Source organism: Schistocerca serialis, chromosome 10, assembly GCF_023864345.2.
Source record: "Schistocerca serialis cubense isolate TAMUIC-IGC-003099 chromosome 10, iqSchSeri2.2, whole genome shotgun sequence".
Classification (NCBI taxonomy): Eukaryota; Metazoa; Arthropoda; class Insecta; order Orthoptera; family Acrididae; genus Schistocerca; species Schistocerca serialis.
The window spans coordinates 176830029-176856273 of record NC_064647.1 but is presented as its reverse complement, the minus strand read 5'-3'; the positions used below and the strand labels follow the sequence as shown (position 1 = coordinate 176856273).

Genomic DNA, 26245 nt, shown 5'->3' with positions numbered 1-26245 from the left:
GCACTTATTTAGTAATATGTCCAGTTTGACGATATTATTTGAATAGAAATTATTTGCACAAAGATAAACAGGAAGGAAATATTCTATCCTTATAGATGCTTAATATTTACAAAAATAACTCGTAGTAAATATTTTGGAAAAGAAAGGAAAGAAGATATAAATGACATTTACTTTATATTGAAACAAAACAGAGATAAAACAGTCGTGGCTAAACTTGTATCGCTGACTCAGTGTTAAATTATCTCTTTGGTTTAAGTGGTCGACCATATTTCACAATTGAAGAAGATGCTTTACCATGTGCATTGTAAAATACCGTAAGTAAAAGAAATTTCTTAAGCAATATGTTTACCCCAAACTAATTTACATTGTTTGATAGGTGGTTGTTGTGTTTTAGGTCCACCTAGGAGATTAATCATTTCGTAATATGAGCCCTGCAATAGGGGACTACTCAAGAATGGGATACAATGCATTGACTTTAACCAACGATGTCAGAATTTGCCAGAGATGATTTATTACACTGATTTGACAGCAAAGACGAGTGTGCATAAACAAAGGAATGCAGGAGAGAAAACATGGTAGACATATATGACATCCATTAATATTTCGAACAGAATGTCAAGGATATCCCTTGTTTCAGTCCTGTACTTCCGTAAAAACATAAAGAAAAAAGGAATAGAAATAACAATAGCATGGAATACCTCAGTTGCATGTATATGAGTTGTATCTCGAACTTCAGTCGATTTGTATAGGTTAACTGCAGTATGGGATACAAATTAACGACACGTCGATTTCTTCGTTTTCATTAGTATTAGTATCTTATTCTTTAGTTGATCTGTATATGTCAACTGAAGTGCAGGATACAAATTTTAGGTATTTCGGCCTTTTCGCCGTCAATAGTGCTAGTACAGAGTCGAAAAAAGCGTAGTGATACTTGGACTAGAAAAGGGAAAAAGAGCAACAACTTCAAAAATTTGTTTTCCGTACTGCAGACGAACCCATACTTAACACAGAACAGTACAATATGACAAAGAAACACATCAAAATAGACAAATTCAGTACAACATAAAAAGTAGAAAACTAAACTTACCATACACAAACTCCACCATAAAAAATCAAAGCTTGCCTTGAAGGATGTCAAGAAAAATCACATACACAAGGACACAAAATCACGAAAAAACACACATACTTACAAAAATATAAACCCAGAAGTTCACATCAACGAAATGAAGTGAAATAATAGGAATAAAATAAACAGAAGTAAATTACCTAACAAAAGAAAATGAAGATTGATGGATCAACCGCAGAAAAATCCAAATCGATATTTAATCAAACAGATCAAATCCACCTTTTCCCCTTAATCATCAGTTACCCACCCCACCTGCCATCCCAACCTGTAATTAACATACAAACTTTGGACTATACATTTGCCTAACAGTTTTAAGGAAACACTTAAATGGACAATATGTCTTGGGTGCACTATGTCTCCATGAGTATTCGTCTAAATTGCTCTGTAGAGTCAAAATGCGTCGTTTCTCCCTCCCTACAACAGATTTTATGGCTGACCAATAACCTTCTATGCTAATGGTACAGCAGGCCGCTGTGGCCGAGCGGTTTTAGACGCTTCAGTTCGGAATGGCGCTGCTGCTATGGTCGCAGGTTCGAATCCTGCCTTAGGCATGGATGTATTTGATGTCCATAGGTTAGGTAGGCTTAAGTAGTTCTACGTCTAGGGTACTGATGACCTCAGATGTTAAGTCCCATAGTACGTAGGGCCATTTGAACATTTGAACTAATGGTACAAATCCCAGTTAATGAAGATCTAAATTCAATGTTATGATTGATGACTAGATGCCGAAAACCCCTATTCCCTAAATGCCTGTATGAAGAAAAACTCTGGGAAATAACTACAGAACCCTCTGCAACATGATCTTCAATTAATTTCACCAAACCTTCCTTCATTCAACTAGGAACTGCCTTAAAAACTACATCATCACATTGTGGACCTGAAATTACAGTCTCCCAGATGCATAATCTCACCACAGGTTACCTCCTGTTGTACATTGTTTTGCCAAAATGAGACTCATCGATTCTGACTATAACACCCGCCCCCCTAAAGGCCTTTTGTACTTTATATATCCCCATAAACTTCCCTACTAAAAGAATACTTTCTGAGACAGTACACTCACATTTTTTTTATATTCTAATATTTATATAATCTAACATAATATTTTCACCATATTTTGGTTTCATAATGTTGTAATGAAAATTGTACACTTTTATTCTATAAATATCTAGAATACTCCTTCCAATATTAATTGGTTAATTGAAGATTATTTTAATTTTCTTCATATCAAATGCTACTAAATTTTTTAAAAATATCATTGTATGTTCATAATTTGGTTTAGGAATAGCATGTATATATTTCCTTGGATCTGTTATGATTTTCCATTGTTTTTCCAAACACTGAATTATTCATTAATTTGTAGAAGTCTTTTTCAAAATCGTAGCTGCCATCTTACTCATTTCTCTATTAAAATTAATATATTTTTTCAACCAATCTGAGTGTTCAAATGATAAGACTCTATGAATTTTCTTTAATTTTGAACCCAGCCTTAAATATTGTTTAAGATTTCTATAGTACACATACTTCTGTTTATTATTTTAAGTTGTTTATAATTTATTTCCTCATTCTGATGCTAATGGTAAGTCTTAACATAAATCATATAATTTTCTTGGGTATTCTAAATTAAATTCGAAAATATAACCATATTTGCATTAATTTGGTATTTTAAGTATTTTTGAGCATTAAATTGTTTTTGACCTCTCCACTCGATTTTTTTAAAGGTAAATATTGAAACACTTCCCACCAACATTAGTTATTTGCATCTAAATATGCTATATAATTTGATTCATTTGATAGCTTGTAACTTTCCATATATTTGTTATTTGATTTAGCATATCTTTTAATACTTTGTGAAATTAAACCTAGAATTCCCTTTTCATGAAAAAAACATATCATAAACATGTAATAGTCCAATTTTTGTAATTTTTTACTTAGAATCCCATGCTAATATTTAATACATGTGTTTCTAAAATTTTCGAAAATTCAGCTAAAATTAAAATATTGTATTTATTACATAATTTTGAATATTCATCTAAATTTTAATATTGAATTTTTTCCAACCGGTTTTTGCTCTTTCATAATCATCATCAAAAATATTATCTTTATTGATTCTCAAATAAAAAATTCTTATTTTGGGTAATTTGGTTTCTTGTAATTTTTCTTCAGTGTCCACATATTCATAAGGATAAACTCCTTTTTTAATTACTGAATCTAATTGTTAGCCTTCAAATTATTTTGCTATTTCTCTGAAGTATTGTTCTGCAAGATTAGAAAATAATTTACCAATACTTAACGCCATAAATATTAATGTATCTAGAATTTTAAAGTTAATCCATCTTCAACTTATTTGCTAAAAGAAATAAATTTTTGTTCATTATTTTGAACTGCATCAGTATCTCGATTATCAGTTGCTATTTCTTGAAGACACAGATTTACATAGTAATTTGTTAAATTATGAATATAAACTGGAATAAATTTATAATTTTGGCAATTAAGATTGCAATCTTCATGCACAAATGCTCTATATTTTCCTGTTAAGTGACAATGATCTCTTAGTATCTTTTTTCCAAATTAAAAATCTTTTTCACAAATGTGACAAGTTTCTCTATTTTTATGATTAATTACATATTCTTTAGTCAATTTCATTGGAACATACCGAATATACATTCTAGAAATTTCACTTCACTCTATTTCCAACATTTCAACGAATTTTTGTGCTGTATCATTACCTGTGTAAGTAACAGGGTTTTTATAATCACCACTAGAATATTTAATGTAGTAACTGAATGAAACTGGAAAATGTTTTTACTATTTTAATAGAAGATTTTCAGGGTTTGGTTGACACGTTTGAACGTCTTTCAATAAACATTCGAAATCTGAATCAATTACGAAAGGAACTCAATGAATGATTATAATTTTTACATTCAATGTTTGTCCCTTAAAAGGCATATCTATTTTTACTTCTATATGTTCTTTACAATCGTTTTCATGGATGTCTAATTTTTCTTGTGAATCAAAATATCTTGAACATCTATCACAAAGATTATTTCTACCATTGTGTTTGCTTGTTTGTTTACTGATTAATCTAGATAAATCTTTTAAACAACAATAATGTAAATTATTTTCATTTCGAATTAAAAGATGATTAACATGTCTTTGTTGATAATTTTGTTTATAATACAGAGGATAAATATTTTCTTCTTATTCAGTAACTCCATCTGCATAGACATTAACTGAAATATTTTATTTCTTTTCAAATTTTGGAATATCTTTTATCTGAAATGAAAAATTAATTTTCTAATTTTCAAAAGTATCATATAATTCTAATCCAATATTTTTATATTTACTAACTCTTTCTGTAGCACATTCTACAGGATATAATGCTGGTATTATTGAATAAAGAAAGTCCTTTTTTCGTTATTTTTTTACATTAAGTACAGATTTTATATGTTTAATTACTTTTGGTACATCGATATGAAAAGAACCAAAAATTAGATTGTGTTTATCATCATTTAAGACTAAATTATATATATAAAATCAAGACCAATCAGTTTTTTCCTTTACACTTCTTCCATTGAAGTAAGTAGCTTATTTGTTAATGTTTGGTAATAATCTTCTAAATCTGTTGTTCTTAATAAATTTTAATTATATGCCTTAAAATCAATACTTATACTTCATTTTGTCTTTTAAAATTACAATAAAATTTTCAGTGAACTTTTAATGCTCTTCTTTGAGTCAAGGTATTCTTTAATTTGTTGATTATTTCTTCTTTAATTTGATTTAAAAATTCTTGTGGTTCCACAATATTATCAGATTTACTAATTTCACAAGTTATTATTCTTTATGTGAAAGCAGAACCTTTTCTATAACTTTGTTAAGTTGATTTGAAAAAACTTTCATCTCCTAGAAAACTAAAATCTGGTAAATTTTTCTGACAACTTTTTGGTTTAATTTCTTGATTTTACCTGGTAGAATGTTTCTAAAATAATAGTCGTTATCGATATTAACACATTTACCAACAGATCTGTTGATAAATGCATTCAATTATTTTTTCAAAGATTAGGATATTTTTTAAATATTTATGTTTATAGATTTTATGAAGATCATTCAAAGATTTTTACTCAAATCTTTATTGTTACTAATTTTAACTTCAGTTCCTTCGATAAGATAAATTATTTCCCTTTTTTAAATTTAGAATAATTTTTATTTTTCGGTTTTTTGATAAACTTCTTTTACAGTTGTCTCACTTAATTCATTATTTCATTGTTGTTACTAATGCCAACAGAATTTACAATAAATTCAATTGATTGACTTCATCTAAGTTTAGAATAATTCCTCAACTTTTCTTCTTTTCGTTGATCAAACTTCATTAATAAATTATAGATTTTAGTTTGCTGTTCTTTATTTCTTTATTCATTTCTTTCCTATTAAAATAATCAATAAAGTCAAATGGATAGTCACATTTGAATAACCATTTTCTTGACATAAATTTCCTAAACCATTTAAATTGAGTCCATACTTTCTGGTACAATAATTTTCTAAGCTATTTAATAGCTCAGATTTGGTCACCGTTTTTTACACTGTATGTATAGTGACCAAAATTTGCTTTTGTTTATTTAAATGTTTTCAGTTAAATGTACCTTTTGAGATTTTTGGTTTGATGTTTGTTATTTATAAAGAATAAAATTTATTGGATTTGAATTTTTTATAAGAAAATGAGAATTTGGTTTTTTAGATAAAAGGCTAATGAGATTTTTTGGTTCTTACTTATAAGGAATAAAATTAATTAGATTTAAAAATTATTAACTTATGAAATGAGAATTAGATTTTTTGAACATGGCAAAACGAGATTCTTTGGTTCTTATTTATAAAGAATCAAACTCAATTGATTTAAAAAAATTTTATTGTGCAAAAGAGAAATTTGTTTTTTTTAGTACAGCAAAATGAGACTTTTGGGTTCTTATTTATAAATAATCAAATTTATTAGATTTGAAAATTTTTAAGTGAGGAAATGAGAATTTGGTTATTTGAATATAGGTAAATGAGATTTTTTGGTTCTTATTTATAGAGTATAAAATTTATTAAATTCGAAAATTTTTAAATGAGGTAGTGAGAATTTTGTTTTTCCAGTATGGGCAAATGAGATTTTCTAAAAATTTTCTATTCTTCTTTTAATTAAATCAGATTTCCTTTTCTATAATTTTCTAAATTGTTTCAAATAGAACAGCTTTGATCGCCATTTTTGTTCCCATTTATTTACGTGGAATTTAATTTTTGGATGTAGGGAAACGAGACTTTTTGGTTGGGAAGCTGCTAAATTGGATTCTTGGTTGACATCCTGCAAATTTGACTCGTAAATCCTCTTTGCGCCAGCCTCTCTTAGACATACTCACCCACCACACGGCTTGGCGACCAGAAGTGATAGTCTATGATGCCATTTCTTTTCATATCACGACCCCTTTGGTTGTCACCCACAGCACACTCAGGGAACAGCATCGAATATATTCTACATCCCGTTCACTTTTTCTTAATTGCAGGCCACCCTTACATTTCAACAAGAAAACGCCCACCTGCTCATGATGAGAGTTTCTACTGCATTTCTTCATGCTTGCCAAACATCAACTTGGCCAGAAGGAAATCAGATCTCTTTCCAATTGAGAACGTTGGGAGCATGGGATTTTGACATTCTATCGTGCCAGTTTGATAGTTGAGTATGTCATCGCCCAGGAGAACGTCCAACAACTCTTTCAGTCAATGTCAATCAGAATAAATGCTTGCACGAGGGCCCGAGGAGGACCAATGCATTATTTATTTGTGAAGCTCTTTCTCTTGAATGAACCATCCAATTTTACTGAAATTATAATCACTTATTAGTCTGTACATGCACATCACATTTAGCGATCCATCCCATTCCTATAATTCCTCCATAGTGTGTCGATTTTTCCTTTTCTTTCTTTCTTGTCATAGTATGTACGTGTAACTAGTCATTAGTGATTGGAAGCAGTTACACACACCGGAAGATTACATAAAGTTTTATCCAGGTGGTCCAAATAACCTTTCACGATATGCTTGCATCAGTTATCTCTTCGATATCTAATTTTTAAACCTCGATTGGTGTCACAGCGTGCAAGACTTCAATTCTTGCTCACAACAGCTTCTGTCTCTCGGCAGAAATTTTTTAACATTGGAGTACAAACTAATCTAATGCTATTAATGAGGAATATTCTTTTTGTACTCCATATGAACTATACGTGATCTAGCTTCAATGTAATCCATTGGAAGCTGTCTATAAAGCCTACACCACATGTCAAAATCGCTAAAGATAACGACTGCCACTGTAACCTCTCTACTTAAGGCGTATCTTTAGAATATTTTCAAACAAATTCCATCTGAACACCGAGCCTACTTCCAACTACAAAAATATTCTTCACCATGCTGTACAAATACTGTGTCTGAAATATCTTCACTACACAAATAGCATTATGCTGCAGATACACTTTATATTCAGATATATGACATATTTCATTATAGTTTACTTCTGTAGAAGTATCTTTCAGACTTCTCTTCCTAGAACAATTTAGCACTTTCATTAAAATAAAAGCTTGGAAAAATCTCCCAACTCAGTTTCATACTCTTTCAACATCTCAAACACACAACTTTATTGCATATCAGTTGCATGCTATTACATATGATATACATAATTATTGTATTCATGTCAAGGTACATACTATACATAATATTTTCTGGTTAAATGTAAAGATTATCAATTCTTTTTAGGATTATAATTGCTGGAGTCGGACACAATGCCGACATCTTCTTCTCCTGTATTTCGTAACAAACGGTGTCTTAATGTTGATACCACTTACCATGCATTGTAGTGCACATGATTCATGGTGTGTTGATCATCTAAGTAAATATCAGCACAACTGTCATATGACAATGCATTGATGCAGTACCCTTCCACCAACTCAGAATGGATTCTTACGGCATTGTTGCCCTGCAAAAAACTAGTTTAGCACAAAAAAGTTTATTTTATCAATAGGCAGGGCCATTTTGCTTCTGTACTCCTAGCGGCGTGCAGCGGGACTGGGCATGAAAGAATCCAATGTGTACCAGGTCCATAGACAAGAACCTGCAAACAATTAAAAAATTAATTACATAAATAAATTTTTCATGGTCACAATCAACAACTCTTGATGCCGCCTTGTATATAGACATTTCTTCTATCTTTTAATGCTGGTATGTCCCACAAATGCACTAGCAGTCTTCTCAAACATGGAGCCAGGCCCAAATGATACAAGGCACTCCTTAGGGCACGAAGCTGACAAGTGAGACGTGCGCCAGAGATGGCACAACACTAAGATCTCCGCACAGGACGTATCACAATTATATACCGTCCAGTCAGATTAATGTGAGCAGCTGTCAGTGGCCTGAATAACGACTTTCCGGAGTACCACTGAGAGATGTGCAGGAAGAGTGTCAGTGAGGTTCTGGAGGGTAGCGATAGAGATGTGGAGCCATGTGTACAGTGCTGTTGTAAGTAGGCTGTTTAGGTTTTTATGTTGGTAACGTCATGTAGCGCTCTGTATGAAAATCACTGGCTGTGCTGTGTGCAGTCTGTGGCTGGTTGGCGTTATTGGAATATTCGCTATTGTAGTGTTGGGCAGTTAGATGTGAACTGTACGTAGCATTGCGCAGTTGGAGGTGAGCCGCCAGCAGTGGTGGATGTGAGGAGAGAGATGGCGGAGTTTTGAGAGCGGATGATCTGGACGTGTGTTCATCAGAGACAGTAAATTTGTAAGTCTGGATGTCATGGACTGATATATATATTATGACTTTTAAACACTATTAAGGTAAATACATTGTTTGTTCCTTAACAAAATCTTTCATTTGCTAACTGTGCCTAACTGTAGTTAGTGCCTTCAGTAGTTTGAATCTAGGGATTATTGAAAGTCAGATTGCGTTGCGCTAAAAAATTGTGTGTCAGTTTAGTGTTGATCTGAATAAGTAAAGAGCGAAATGTCAGAGTACGTTCAGTTCTGCTCAGCTGTTTGAAAATCAAATAACGTAAGAGTTTTATCAGCACAGACATTCATAAATTTTTCTAAGGGGAGGTTTCACTGTTGCCAACTGAGTTACATTTCGCAGGGCAGGATCCGTGGCGCCAACATCCCCATTCAAGTGGTCCAACACGTTGCCGACTGGGATTTGATAAGGGGTGTTTGGTGGCGATGGGGAGGATGGTAAACTCGCCCTGGCGCTCCTCAAATCACGCATGAAACAACACAGCCGGTGACAGGATTCGCGAGACCCCTCTCGACGTCGTGCTGTACCCCAAACCTTTACTGTCTGTTAACACAGCATAACATGCAAGGAGATGAAGTGCTACGAACATATTGTCTATTGCCATGAAGTCGAAAAAATATCTGGACACGGTCAGACTGTTATAGGCAATGTGGGATACTCTTCTGCTGCTGATTAATTGATCTCTTTATTTTTCTGCTGTGTTCAGTGAACTAAAGAAACACACTATTTGGAAATGCACTATGCAATAGGAATGAACTACAACTTATCATATTACCGTTTAGGAAAAAAAATATTTTTTAATAGAACAGCGTATCACAAACTGTCATCCATTAGCAGGGTGATACACACATTCGGCTTCGAAACGTTCTGTGTCTACTTTCAGTCTACAGAATAGCATTACAGAATGGACTACCACGAAATTATCGAAGTGTAGCAGTAGGTATAGGTACGTAACAAGATCCAGTTAATACAAAAATTTCGTGACACAATGAAGTCAGTACAATCGAAAGAAGCAGAAAAATCAGGCCTTAACAAGTGTGTAAATCTGCAAGTTCTTCACCTTTGGATCTACTGAGTACAGAATTAACATAGCAACAAAACGTATGGAGCAGAAGTTGTCTTAGAATTTGTTTCCTGATTTTCGATGTGCCTGCAAGTGACTCTTTCACAGAAGAGGTAAAAATACTGTCTATAGCGAGATGTATATGTAGTTGTTGACAGAGTGTATCTCCTACATCCAGTCAAGGGAGTGCTGTCTTGGTTCGATATTTGGCCATTGGGACGGTTGTAAGCATAACTCTAATAAACACCGTCCAGGGCACCAGATGGCAAGATTCCATGAAACGTTTTGACAGTAAATATTAAAAATTGTCTGTAATATCCACAAGCACATTCATAGAGCGTACATGCTACTTTAGTGGGCACATAAATTCTAGCAAGGCAGCGAGGTTCTTTTTTTTTTCATAGCAGAATTTCTACCAACTGCCTGTTTTTAATTTCTGATAATTTGGTTCAGTGATTTAGAACAAGAGGTTATGGTAGTAAGCATTCACCCCATTTGTCCCATGCCCGGATGATCATTGTCAGTGACTATATTTGTGATCTGTGGAGAGGTGTCGTTCCCCCAGTGCATGGAAAGGCATGGCGATGGCACACCTGGTGTCAAGGTGTGGGGAACCGTCTTGGTGTGACTTCAACTCACGCCTGGTGGTGACTGAGGGAACTCTGCTGACACAACGGTACGTCACGGACGTCATGCGTCCTCACGTGTCACCTCTAATGATGTAGTAGAGCAGTGCAATTTTTCAACAGAACAATGCTCGTCCACCCATGGCAAATGTCTGTTTGAAGTGCCTCCGCGATGTTGAGGTACTCACGTTTCCAGTGAACTCCCCAGATCTGTTCCCCGATGCAATGTATGTGGGACGAGGTCAGATGTCAACTCACTCCCAATGTCAGCATCCAGGATATGAAGGATCATTTACAACATCTGTTGTCCAGTTGGCCTTAGGAGAGGATACAATCGGCCTTGTAATAAACTTCCCAATCATGTCAGTGCACGTTTCCAATGTCATACGGATAACTGTCTGGATTATTGGCTGATCTGTCCTTGTAACACTAACCAAAACGGTCTTGCTGTGTGGTACTGCGAACAGCTGAAAGCAAAGGGAAACTACAGCCGTAATTTTTCCCGAGGGCATGCAGCTTTACTATATGGTTAAATGATGATGGCGTCCTCTTGGGCAAAATAATTCGGAGGTAAAGTAGTCCCCCACTCGCATCTCCGTGTGGGGACTACACAGAAGGACGTCGTTATCAGGACAAACTAACTGGCGTTCTGAAGATCAGAGCGTGGAATGTCAGATCCCTTAATCGGGCAGGTAGGTTAGAAAATTTTAAAAGGGAAATGGATAGATTTCAGTTAGATATAGTGGGAATTAGTGAAGTTCGGTGGCAGAACGAACAAGACTTTTGGTCAGGTGAATACAGGGTTATGAATACAAAATCATATAGGGGTAATGCAGGAGTAGGTTTAATAATGAGAAAAAATAGGAGTGCAGGGAGGCAACTACAAACAGCATAGTGCAACGCATTGTTGTAGCCAAGATAGACACGAAGCCCACACCTACCACAGTAGTACAAGTATATATGCCAACCAGCTCTGCAGATGACACAGAGATTGATGAAATGTATGATGAGATTAAATCTGAAGAAACTGCAAAAAGGTGGGGATTTAAGCAGATGGGACCTGTATAAACTGACAGAACCAGAGGTTGTAGAGAGTTTCAGAGAGAGCATAAGGGAACAATTGACAAGAATGAGGGAAAGAAATACAGTAGAAGAAGAATGGGTAGCCCTGAGAGATGTAATAGTGAAGACAGCAGGCGATCAAGTAGGTAAAAGGACGAGGGCTGGTAGAAATCCTTGGGCACCAGAAGAGATATTGAATTTAACTGATGAAAAGAGAAAATATAATAATGCAGTAAATGAAGCAGGCAAAAAGAAATACAAACGTCTCAAAAATGAGATCTACGGGAAGTGCAAATTGGCTAAGCAGGGATGGCTAGAGTACAAATGTAAGGATGTAGAACGGTATATCACTAGGGGTAAGATAGATACTGCCTACAGAAAAATCAAAGCGATATTTGGAGAAAAGAGAACCACCTGTAAGAATATCAAAAGCTCACATGGAAACCCAGTTCTAAGCAAAGAAGGGAAAGCAGAAAGGTGGAAAGAGTATATAGAGGGTGTATACAAAGGCGATATACTTGAGGACAATATTATGGAAATGGAAGAGCATGTAGATGAAGATGAAATGGTAGGTATGATACTGCGTGAAGAGTTTGTCAGAGCACCGAAAGATCTAAGTCGAAAGAAGCCCCCGGGAGTAGACTACATTCCATTAGAACTACTGATAGGCTTGGGAGAGCCAGCCCTGACGAAACCATCTGGTGAGCAGGATATATAAGACCGGCGAAATACTCTCAGACTTTAGGGAGAATATTACAATGCCAATCCCAAAGAATGTAGGTGTTGACAGATGTGAAAACTGCCGAACTATCAGGTTAATAAGTCATGGATGCAAAATACTAATACAAATTCTTTAGAGACGAATGGAGAAACTGGTAGAAGCCGACCTCAGGGAAGATCAGTTTGGATTCCGTAGAAATGTTGGAACACGTGAGGCAATATTGACCCTACGACTTATCTTAGAAAATAGATTAAGGAAAGGCAAACCTACGTTTCTGGCACTTGTAGACTTAGAGAAACCTTTGGACACTGTTGATTGGAATACTCTTTCCAAATTCTTAAGGTGGCAGGGGTAAAATACAGGGAGAGAAAGGCTATTTACAATTTGTACAGAAAGCAGATAGCAATTATAAGAGTCGGGGGACATGAAAGGGAAGCAGTGGTTGGGACAGGAGTGAGACAGGGTTGTAGCCTCTCCCCGATGCTATTCAATCTGTATATTGAGCAAGCAGTAAAGGAAACAAAAGAAAAATTCGGAGTAGGTATTAAAATCCATGGAGAAGAAATAAAAACTTTGAGGTTCGCCGATGATAGTGTAATTCTGTCAGAGACAGCATAGGCCCTGGAAGAGCAGTTGCACAGAATGGACACTGTCTTGAAAGGAGGATAAAGATGAACATCAACAAAAGCAAAACGAGGATAATGGACTGTAGTCGAATTAAGTCGGGTGATGCTGAGGGAATTGGATTAGGAAATGAGACACTTAAAGTAGTAAATGAGTTTTGCTATTTGGGGAGCAAAATAACTGATGATGGTCGAAGTAGAGAGGATATAAAATGTAGACTGGCAATGTCAAGGATAGCGTTTCTGAAGAAGAGAACTTTGTTAACATCGAGTATAGATTTAAGTGTCAGGAAGTCGTTTCTTAAAGTATTTGTATGGAGTGTAGCCATGTACGGAAGTGAAACGTGGACGATAAATAGTTCAGACATGAAGAGAATAGAAGCATTCGAAATGTGGTCCTACAGAAGAATGCTGAAGATTAGATGGGTAGATCACATAACTAATGAGGAGGAACTGAATAGAATTAGGGAGAAGAGAAATTTGTGGCACAACGTGGCTAGAAGTAGGGGTCGGTTAGTAGGACATATTCTGAGGCGTCAAGGGATCACCAATTTAGTATTGGAGGGCAGCGTGGAGGGTAAAAATCGTAGAGGGAGACCAAGAGATGAATACGCTAAACAGATTCAGAAGGATGTAGGCTGCAGTAGGTACTGGGAGATGAAGAAGCTTGCACAGGATAGAGTAGCATGGAGAGCTGCATCAAACCAGTCTCAGGACTGAACAGCACAACAACAACAACAAGTAGTGTGTAAGCTTAGGGACCGATGTCCTCAGCAGTTTGCTCCAATAAGACCTTACCACAAATTTCCAAAATTCATGCTTCATTCAGATCGTCTTTCACTGGCGTGTTCCATTTATTGTCTCAGTTTTAATATCATTCCTAATACATTTAGGCTCATTCATTTTTCATGTTATTGATATAATGATAAGGCTTTATACAAGAATTTATTATTATGGTAAATATGTTCTCAAAGAACTGGACGACGTGTTTTGCAGGTGTTCAATGCAGCTACGTTCTGTACACGACAAAAGTGTGCAGGATGCTGTTTTCTTTTTTTTTTTCACAGCCTGCATGATCTTCGCAGTTCGTGTTGGGAGCATGTTGGTATTATTGAAACGTTACGTCAATAACCGGCGCATTCATGAAATTTTGAATTTTTATATTCCGCAACAGTGAGACGATCATATCTGTGGTAAGGAAGAAAACCCTTCAGTAACTGACACCACTGTGCTACCACCTGCCGGATTATCAACATACCCATTCCTTTGGTGCAAGTTCTTTACATCGAGATGCATTCTACTATATCTACACCTATACTCCACAAACCAGCTCATGGCGTGTTGTGGAAGGTACTTTGTCCACCACCGACACTTCTCCACTTTTCTGTATTTTGGTTCTTTTTAGCCACACTACTTGGACGCAAACATATGTCAGTTTACAACCGATTTCCCTGTGTGATGATAATCTATAGATCTTTTTTATGATGGGAACATAGTATACTAAAGAAGTAGGACACACTGGGAATGAGAACACCTTTTGAAATCATATTGATATCAAATTAATTATGCAAATTAATTAATTTGATCTATTAATTACCCCCATCTCCTTGATGACGTCATGAGTTTTTCCCAGACGACATGGATCCCTCCACCACAACCCCTCTGCAGACAAAATGGTGGTAAATTCAGTATTCACCAGGAAATTCAAAAAATTGCTCAGAGGCAAAAATTTCGTGATAAATTCAAATTTTGCACGTAAATTCAAATGCTAATTACATTGTATTGTAGTAATATTTTCTTTATCTATAGAAATTCAATTTGCATATCATCTTTGGAATTATGGTAGCACAATCCAACATGACCTACCCAGAATACTGGTGCAGTCTAAATCCCCTCTTCCTATTGGGAGAAGTAGCTAATCAAAACATTTGCAGTGTATCGAATATTAAATCAAACAATTTCTGAGATAATGTTTATTTATGTAAGCAATTTGCAGAAGCCAAGGGGTGCAGAATATTGTTTATTTAACCAGTTTGAGTTGGGCATGGTAGTTGCCATTGATCGAGCACTAGACAGCAGCTCCTTCCAGTTTCGTCACTAACTCTTGGAAGTTGAGAGAATATTTTTCGCTATTAGCCTAGCACTAGAGAGTTGCTTCAGCAAGTCTAGCCATTAGCCCCATATGGGTTGGATGGGTAATAAATATGGGATACCAATCTATCACTGAAGTACACGCAACTAGCCTCATACGAATTTACTAGTGAATAGCTGCTGGGGGGGGGGGGGGGGGGGGAATAAGGCTGGCTAAGAGCATTAGAACAGCGTTACTCTGTCCTGGTGTGGCTTCTTTTTAATGACACGCTATAAATCGAACTATCCCGACTTCATGGTGGTAGGTATGTACGTGCTTGAGTTCACTTTATTATGAATAAACATCTGGCGTCAACTTCTTACAACTTTCTATAGGTCCATAAGATACCGCCAATTGGTGGAACAAGGTATGTTATCCGAGTACCAACAAACTTGGTGCGTTATACAGACGCCATGTGAGAGGTATCGTTCTGCCCAGAGTTCTTACGTGGTACACCATTTTACGCAGAGTGTCGACTTTGTTGTGAAGGGTGGTCATCTGTTTGAGAACCACTTTAAGTACTGTATCCATATGGAGGGCAGTATGCTAGTCAACGATGTGATTATAGTGGTATCCATCTGTGTACCATATTTTGTAAAATTTGCAGAGGGCCAATTTGTGCTGCGCGGGCAAGGCTCCAGACCGAGCTACCATACATTATAGTAGAGAGAACCGTCGCCTTTTATAATCCAAGCTTTGCTGTGGTACTGGGGTCAGTACGCTTGAAGAAAGGGAGATGTTTCTTGGCCATACCGAAAAGCTTCCTTCCTTAAGAGAGTCAATACCTTTAAGGAGAAAGAACTGTTTGTCCATAGCGACCTCCGGGTAACTCCTTGTTGACCCCCACAAGATATCCCGCCCCTGCAGTCTCAGGTTTGTAGGCATCAACGGGAGTTTCTTGCTGAAATAGATAGCTGTCATCTTTACGGAATTTCGTTGCACTTCATTGGTCTGTCACCAATCGGCTGTGGCATCGAGTCGATATCAAAAGCGTCCAGTGTTGGTGTGAATATATCTTCCGCAGCTGAAAATAGCCGTAACATCCGCAAATTGTGCCAACTGTGACAGTTGGCATGTCATTTTCAAAGAGGTTAAAGAGTAGTGGGGATAAAACGGATCCTTGAGGCAGTCCAGCCTGAGGCAGTCAGGTACCAGACGATCGGCACTCCATTGTAAAAATCATCTTTCTGTCTGTCAAAAACTACCTATTTCACATAACAATTGGGTATCGACATCACCTTCTTATAAAGCGTTTCAATTACTGAGAAGACCGCTACTGTAGCTGAAGCTCTGCTGATAGTTTACGTTTGAAGCCAGTGGTTCGAAAACGCAGGCCTGGATGACTCTCTCAAAGGTTTTGGCCAAACAACTCAAAATACTAGTATGGCTATAAATCCGTGCCCCTGTATACAGGACTCGTGTAGCAACATCATCTGGTAATGAAACACATTTATGCCTATTTACGAATGGCAAGTCACACCCTAGCCAACAGAAACACAGGAAATATATTGTATGATATTTTTTATGAATGTCGTGCTCATTATCTTAGCTTGAACATGTGGTCTCAAGACGAAAAAAGAAGGGCTGACCAGTCACCTCCAGTCCAGTCCAGCGCCCCATATCGAGTACCCGAAGAGACGGCCAGCTGGGAAGCAGCTGCTAACGACAGCCGTAAGATTCGACATTCGGTCGCCCGACACATTCGGGCCAGCTCGCCGCCAACGGAGGCACAATGCCCCGTGCTTCGACGAACTGCACTTCCACACCCGCCATACACTCCTCAGTTTAAAATAATCCACATTACCCATCTGGAATGGGGTGTTGTGTGTCAAATACACCTCACATTTCTCACGCAATATGCACATTCCTTCCTTTAATACGAGTGCTTTTAAAAGACTGAAGAAAGTGGACCATACACGCTTTCTCATGCTGTAAATGTAATGTTACCTCATGTGGAAACCCCGTACAATACTACGGCATGGGATATATTTCCTCTAAGTATTTTCTCGTCAGGTAAAAAGATATCTTGTGTTATCAGCTTTATATCTGTTATGTCCCGCATCACATTCCTGCAATACAAAACTCATTTTTACCTCATGATAGAGTGATAAGAGCGTGCTCTACCTCCATAGGATGCCTCCTCACTTTCGAACTCTCTTAAAGCAAACAAATGCCTCATCACACACAAAGTCTCTCAAGGAAACAGCACAGAAGGCTTGTAAATATCAGTTTTATAATACGTATCATTTTATAAATTCGGTAATATAGCTATTTTATTACGATGGTCATCCCTTTCTGTGTAGGTGGGAGATTTAAATTTCATTGGAAGATATCGACGCAGCGAAAACCCGCCTGATTAGCGCTCCAAATCTCGAATCATATCTGTGTTACTCACATACTCGCTTCCACCAGCCAGCAGCACGTCTTTAATAACAAATTTGTAGGCTAATTTATTAAAATGATCATGAGAGTCCCTGTGCATGTTGAGTAATTTTTCCCTGCAGTCAGATTACACTCGGCGGGTAACAGTTACAGACGATTCCGCGACGTCTCTGGAGGCTTCCCACAGGCTAGGTAGTCACTTCCTTCGATACCAAAATGGCTGTCAACCGCTGTCAACTAGCTGAAGATACCCAACGCTAGTTGCGTTTTGTCTCTCGGTTGATTTGTCATGCTGGTGGAATTAAGTCATTTAAAGATCTGGTGTACTGCTCCCGGACTAATCAACCTGAGACCTGTCATTCTATGGGGGCAGTTGGGTGTTTCCCTCTCTTTTCCGTCCCAACGAAGCCTCAGCCACTGGGTCCGCGTGAGGGCTGTACCGTTCGCGGCCGACACTGCACCCGCTCGTTGTGTTGGACAGCTGTCAGTGATTGCAGACTCGCGCAAAAGTTGTCCTATCCTTCTCAGAAGGTCAGGGTGCTTAAATGTAGCTGGGATTAATACCAGGATGCTGTACAATATGCTCCCCCTCATCCCTCCTGCAAATCGAAACGTTCTGTTCGAAATATCCAAGAAAGGCTGACACAGTCTGCAACAACAAGATACCTGACTACTGGCCGTCCCAAGACTGCAGTCCTAGGTTTCCCTCAGAACACAGCGCCATAGAAGCATTCTTAATGACTCCCACCAAATTAGTGGGCAGATTCTTAATGAAATCAAATGGGAATCCCTGTAGATGATACGACGTTCTTTTCAAGTTTCAAGGAATACTAGTGAAAACCTACAACTGAAGCTAATTTGAGAAGGATTAAACTGCTGCCTGCATACATTTTCTGTGTGGACCACAAAGTTGAGATATCAGAAACTAGCGCAAAAATGCAGTCGTAAAGGGAGTCATATTCGGCCTCGCTCTTGTTGCAATTGGAAAGGAAATGACTAGTAGTGGTACAAGGTACCTACCACCACACACCATACGATGGCTTGCAGTTTGATACAGTGTTCTTTGCTGTAACAACTTGGAACAGTGTATAACTACAGCAATGTACGCAGCCATACATTTCCTTATTCTGCCCTGACTTCGAGGTCTGTGTCAGGTGTTAAAACCACATTAACATGATTCGATGCACTGGCTCTCGCAGAAAAGTGGACAGCACATGGTGTAAGCTATGTGCTCCCACAACACATATAATCGTTGAAATAAAAGAATGAGGCAGTGTTTCTTATTGACCAAAATGTGGGAAACATCGCAACATTTGGAAACTGGAAGAGTTTGTGGCATAGTGGAGTATTCGAAGGTGATGACCTCTATAATTAATCTCATGTTCCACAGTGACGGGACATTTCATTTTGAAGAGACCAAGAACATTGACATTGCAGCAATGTATGTGATAGCTGTTTTGGTGCTAGTCTTCACCAAGACTCTCTCCATCTCAAACAACTGGTCTCTGTCAATCATTATGTGATAATCAACTGCGTACCAGTGGTCATTTGCGATGAAAATACAACCATCCATAAGGGACGATGTACTGTAACAAGTCCGACAGTTGATCTTGCGATCAGTTTTAGCAATTTTATCAGTTTTTCCGTAATTTCACCACCAACCAATGACACGGCAGGATGCTACACAATTTCTACATCATCGCTGAATCACCCTTCCACCACTTTGCGAGTACCGTATACTAGATTCAGAATGTAGATGGATGACTGTGCTGTACATTCATTCATGGTTAATTCTCGGACATGTAGATCAAAGTCTATCAGACAACGTCTTATACCGATGCAGTTATGATATCTATATATATTTAGCATAACGATCTTTGTCCTGAATTTACGATTCTGACCGCCCATTTTTCCCCCTATGTGAATGGGTGCCACAGAGTATTCTAGCATTCATAGGTTAAAGCAGTAGATTGAAATATCTTACCACATTGTCTAAACCGACCCTGCCTGCAACACTGTCGCCGATTAAACTTCGAACCGACCAGGAGTAGGCGCGTACTCTACCCACTAAATTCCACGTTTCCTGAAGTAACAGAGCGACCCGAGTCCATAACTGATGTTCAGCAGAGACCGTTTTGCACCAATCTTACTTACGGTAACAATCCAAGTGCTGTCGTGAAATAATAGAAAGTTAAGAAGAAATGTGTGGTTTATGCGTGGTGAACCGCCAGACGACCATAGTTTGATGTACATTATGAAAACCAACTGTGCTATCAATTCTGTAGTATTGTTGTAGTGTCTGGGGTCAGTACCACGTAGCTGTTGGGAAGAGAGAAATGATCGTAGAACATAAGGCTGCACAGATCTCCACTTAAACACGCTACAATGTTAAAGCCATAATGTTAAAGCCACGTGGTCGCCGAAATATTAGTCGTGCAGAGAGCAGCACAGACCAGGACAGGTATGCCCAACATCTGACATCCATCCGTCCACCAAGATTTCTGCTGCACTCACTACCGTGCCAAACTATAGGATGATAAAATTACTCACATCAGTTCTACTGTATAAAATGACCGCCAGCAACGGAAACTGCACGTTACGGAGGAACATACAAATGCCTAGCACACACCAAGCTTCACCAACACCGTAAACAGGACAACTGTCAATGTATACACAGGTTTTTCAGTACCTCACAAGCTACTGTCAGTGACTCAGAATCAAACTAGCTATCAAACCGACGACTCATGTAAAGGAAATGGAGTCCTTCGCATGCATCTTCGCTTAAAGGAGGGTGCGAAATACGTTTTCCGTCGGTTTGGTTGACACGAGTCGTCACACATGTGTTGGAAGTCTCCTGTTGGCTGTGGTGTGGAGGTGTTCGCTGTTAACGATTGCAGGTAGACAGCGCTATATCTCACATCCAGATCGAATTTCTACAAAATACTGCAGATACTGCAGAATGTATTATTTTCCTTTTTTTAAATTCTGCAGCATCTGTTCCGTAAGGTATTTATTACCAGGAATACATGGTCGTAATTGGCAGACAGGACAGAAAAGTACATTGTAAATATTGTTTGTTAGAGTTTAAAACGCCGGGGCAGTATTGTCACAGAGTGAAATACACGATGTATGCCGCTAAAATACAGACGTAAAAAGAGTCATATTCTCCCTCGCTCTATTTGCGTGTGGAATAGGAAAGGAAATGACTAGTGGTGGTACAAGGTACCTCCCAACACACACCATACGATGGCTTGCAGTTTGATACATTGTTCTTTGCTGTAACACCTTGGAGCAGTGCATAACTACAGCAATGTACGCAGCCATACATTTCCTTATTCTGCCCTGACTTCGAGTTCTGTGTGAGGTGTTAAAACCACATTAACATGATTCGATCCACTGGCTCTCGCAGAAAGGTGGACATTACATGGTGTAAACGATGCTGCTCCCACAACACATATAATCGTTGACATAAATGAATGAGGCAGTGTTTGTTATTGACCAAAATGTGGGAAACATCGCAACATTCGGAAACTGGAAGAGTTTGTGGCGTAGTGGAGTGTCCGAAGGTGATGACCTCTATAATTAATCTCACCTTCCACAGTGACGGGAAATTCCATTTTGAAGAGATCAAGAACATAGATACTGCAGCAATGTATGCGATAACTGTTTAGGTGCTAGTCTTCACCAAGACACTCTCCATCTCAGACAACCGGTGTCGGTCCAAAGCGAGGGGAAAGATCCACCGTGGTATAACAATCATGTACGAAAGGTACTACGGAAACAAAGAAAGCTTCATCATAGGTTTAAGAGTAGTCGAATCATAGCTGATAAGGAAAAGCTGAACGAAGCGAAAAAGAGCGTAAAGAGAGCAATGAGAGAAGCATTCAACGAATTCGAACATAAAACATTGGCAAACAATCTAAACAAGAACCCTAAAAAGTTTTGGTCATATGTAAAATCGGTAAGCGGATCTAAATCCCCTATTCAGTCACTCGTTGACCACGATGGAACCGAAACAGAGGACGACCGAAGAAAGGCAGAAATACTGAATTCAGTGTTCCGAAACTGTTTCACTGCGGAAAATCGTAACACGGTCCCTGACTTCAGCCGTCGCACGGACGCCAAAATGGAAAATATTGAAATAAACGATATCGGAATTGAAAAACAACTGCTATCACTTAGTAGCGGAAAAGCATCCGGACCAGACGAGATACCCTTAAGATTCTACAGTGATTATGCTAAAGAACTTGCCCCCTTTCTATCAGCAATTTATCGTAGATCGCTGGAAGAACGTAAAGTACCTAGCGACTGGAAGAAAGCGCAGGTCGTTCCCATTTTCAAGAAGGGTCATAAATCAGATGCGAATAATTATAGGCCTATTTCGCTTACGTCAATCTGTTGTAGAATAATGGAACATATTTTGTGTTCTCGTATTATGACGTTCTTAGATAATACAAATCTCCTTCATCATAACCAACATGGATTCCGCAAACAGAGATCATGTGAAACTCAGCTCGCCCTATTTGCCCAAGAAATTCACAGTGCCGTAGACACTGGCGAGCAGATTGATGCCGTATTCCTGGACTTCAGGAAGGCATTTCATACGGTTCCGCACTTACGTTTAGTGAAAAAAATACGAGCTTACGGAATATCGGACAAGGTTTGTGATTGGATTCAGGATTTCCTAGAAGAAAGAACACAACATGTCATTCTTAACGGTTCAAAATCTGCAGATGTAGAGGTAATTTCGGGAGTACCGCAGGGAAGCGTGATAGGACCTTTATTGTTTACAATATACATAAATGACTTAGTTGACAACATCGGTAGCTCCGTGAGGCTATTTGCAGATGACACGGTTGTCTACAAGAAAGTAGCAACATCAGAAGACTCGTACGTACTCCAGGAGGACCTGCAGAGGATTAATGCATGGTGCGACAGCTGGCAGCTTTCCCTAAACGTAGATAAATGTAATATAATGCGCATACATAGGGGCAGAAATCCATTCCAGTACGATTATGCCATAGGTGGTAAATCATTGGAAGCGGTAACGACCGTAAAATACTTAGGAGTTACTATCCGGAGCGATCTGAAGTGGAATGATCACATAAACAAATAGTGGGAAAAGCAGGCGCCAGGTTGAGATTCATAGGAAGAATTCTAAGAAAATGTGACTCATCGACGAAAGAAGTAGCTTACAAAACGCTTGTTCGTCCGATTCTTGAGTATTGCTCATCAGTATGGGACCCTTACCAGGTTGGATTAATAGAAGAGATAGACATGATCCAGCGAAAAGCAGCGCGATTCGTCATGGGGACATTTAGTCAGCGCGAGAGCGTTACGGAGATGCTGAACAAGCTCCAGTGGCGGACACTTCAAGAAAGGCGTTACGCAATACGGAGAGGTTTATTATCGAAATTACGAGAGAGCACATTCCGGGAAGAGATGGGCAACATATTACTACCGCCCACATATATCTCGCGTAATGATCACAACGAAAAGATCCGAGAAATTAGAGCAAATACGGAGACTTACAAGCAGTCGTTCTTTCCACGCACAATTCGCGAATGGAACAGGGAAGGGGGGATCAGATAGTGGTACAATAAGTACCCTCCGCCACACACCGTAAGGTGGCTCGCGGAGTATAGATGTAGATGTAGATGTAGATGTAGATTATATGATAATCAACAGCGTACCAGTGGTCATTTGCGATGAAAAACACAACCATCCATAAGGGATGATGTACTGTAACAAGTCCGACAGTTTTATCAGTTTTGCTGTAATTTCACCACCAGCAATGACACGGTAGGATGCTTCACAATTTCTGTATCATCGCTAAATAACCCTTCTACCACATTGCGAGTACCGTGTACCAGACTGAAAATGTAGATGGATGGCCGTACTGTACATTCGTTCATGGTTAATTCTCGGACACATAGACCAAACTATATCAGACAGCGTCATATACCGATGCAGTTAGGATATCTATATACATCTATCATTACGATCATAGTCCTGAATTTAAGATTATAACTGCCCATTTTTCCCCTATGTGGATGGGAGCCACAGAGTATTCTCTCTCTCATAGCTTAAAGCAGTAGATTGAAAGATCTCTCGACGTTGTCTAGACCAACCCTACCTGCAACACTGTCGCCGATTAAACTTCCAACTGACCAGGAGTAGGCGGGTACTCCACCCACTAAATAACGCGTTTTCTGAAGTAACAGAGCGAGCCTAGTCCATAACTGCTGTTCAGCAGAGACTGTTCCACACCAGTGCTACTTACGGTACCAGTCCAAGTGCTGTGGTGAAATAATAGACAGTTAAGAAGAAACGTGTGGTTTATACATGGTGGAGAGCCAGACGGGCATAGTTTGAAGTATATTATCGAAAACCAACTGTGCTATCAATTCTGTAGTGTTGTTGTAGTGTCTGGGGTCAGTACCACGTAGGTATAGGGTAGAGATAAACGATCGTAGAACATAACGCTGCACAGTTCTGCACTTAAACATGCTATAATGTTAAAGCCATAATGTTAAAGCCACATGGTCGCCGGAATATTAGTCGTGCAGAGTGCAACACAGACCAGGACAGGTATGACCAACATCTGACATCCAATCGCCCACCAAGATTTCTGCTGAACTCACTACCGTGCCAAACTTTAGGATGATAAAATTACTTCCTTCTACACCAAGCAAAAATATCAATTCTTTGTTATGCATGTGCAATATAGCTTTCTGGATGTGTATAGCGCCCACTGTTCACATTCGATAATGGTTCAGGAATTATAGTATGCTCACATCAGTTATACTGTATAAAATGACCGCCAGCAACGGAAAATGCGCCTTATGGGGGAACAAACAAATGCATAGCAGTCACGTTTCACACGTGAAATTACATACCAAGCTTCACCAACTCCGTTAACAGGACAACTGTCAATGTATACACAGGTTTTTGTCACAGAGTAAAATACACGATCTATGTCGCTGTATAATGCGCCCCCAAAGCTGGAAACACAATAGTCTTTATCTAAGGAGAATGTAAAAGTTGTTCATAATCACATGTCGGGGCAGTTTGTAAACATCAGTAAGATGGGTGGCTACAGACAACTTTTTGGCCCACCTATTCTTGTGATCTGACATACATCAGTTTGTTACTCTACATTTATAGGTCATCCACGTCAAACTGTCTATTCCAAACGTATATCGTTGTCCATGATTACATAACTGTTTCCTTGGCTTTGCTATACTACGCCTGGATGGTTATCAATCGTATTGTATAGTATACTTCTTGTCCAATGTTGCACTTGGTGCATGACAGATCACAAATCCGCCTCTTCAGCTATACAAATCATGGTAATTTTAGTTTCTTACCGCTTTCGGATGAATTTCTGCTTACAACCACGTTCACTGTGATTGTGTGTGTGTGCTTATTTGGGTAAGTGCGTGAGTGAGTGTGTGTACTTGTGTTCTACAGTCTAGAACTGAATTTATTCACACTTTGCAGCACGATTTAAACGGCTATCTAGACTGTACTCACAAAACTCTAAGCATATTGTAGTACGCTTCTTATGGACTCTGCTTTAGATGCGTAATGAATATGATAATCATCATCATCATAGTTGAGTATTGTTTCCTTCAAAGGCAGTTTACGTATAGTATTGTGTCCTGCCAAGACGTATACAACCACTCCACAACTGGTGGTCAGATCCTGCTAATGAACTGTACCTCCCCTGCTGTTGGGCTTCTGAGGAGCTATCAAAAAAACAGCATCACCATTGTAGTCTGTGTCTGCGATTTTCCTATTAAAGTTCGCATTATGTAGTACCAGAGAGCACGGGAAATAATGAGTTGTGGATTTAATTTTTCTGCCTGTACTCAAAGCTTTATTAGATTCAATTGAGGTAAGTATAATGTCACATGTCAGTTACACACTTAACGACAGGAAAAGTAATCTTTCCAAGAATCATTATTATCAAGTTGATTTGTAGCGTAAAATGAAATACCACATAACACTGAAAAGGTCATTTTATTCAGCGTAACTGTTTGCATTATTTATCGCACAACATTTATGCATATGTATGCTCTTATTCATAAACCACACTTGTTCTCAACGTTACATCGCTAAAAATAGCGACAGGTAGTGTCTCCCGAGTAGCGAAAACAGTGCCAATTTCTTCCAGTTCACAGAACATAGCTTCACAACACTAGTCAATTTTTATGCAGACAACTCAACTCCTTCTGTGGAGGAGTACTGCCGGAGGAGTACTAGCCAGGAAATTCCTCTTCTTAAGTGCCGTAAGTCTAACACCCAAAATTTATTTTGCAGATAACTATCCACATCACGACTGTAACTACAGCACAGGTGTCACACCAATCAATGAATTAATCTCAGACCTCCTGTGCTCGATTTGTCTGTGAAAACAGCAGTAGTTACTACACACACACCACACACACAGCTACATGGCGGTGTTACACATGGGCGGCCGACTGGGACGCGCCAGCTGCGGGTTCTCATCACCCGATCAGAACAGGCGGAGCGGCCAGCAGAGAGCCAGGGAGACGCGCACATCGACGCGCCACCGACACTGGAGGGTGACACCCTGCTGACCCTGCTGTGGCTGCGGCTTCGTCTCCAGCTGTTTCTGGATCCAGCACTCCAGCTTTCCCTCCACCCAGTGGTCCAGCTTCCTCTGCAGATAGTTGGCCAGA

The 26245-nt window shown here is 38.6% G+C and overlaps 1 protein-coding gene across 1 annotated transcript in view; it reads left to right on the top strand.

The window, feature by feature from the left end:
- LOC126424640 (uncharacterized) overlaps positions 1 to 25954 on the top strand; it is a 62990-nt gene extending 37036 nt beyond the window's left edge. Inside the window, exon 4 of the mRNA XM_050087373.1 lies at positions 25863 to 25954. Within this exon, the coding sequence (XP_049943330.1) occupies positions 25863 to 25954 (92 nt within the window). The remainder of the gene's footprint in view (positions 1 to 25862) is intronic.
- Positions 25955 to 26245: the final 291 nt, after the last annotated feature.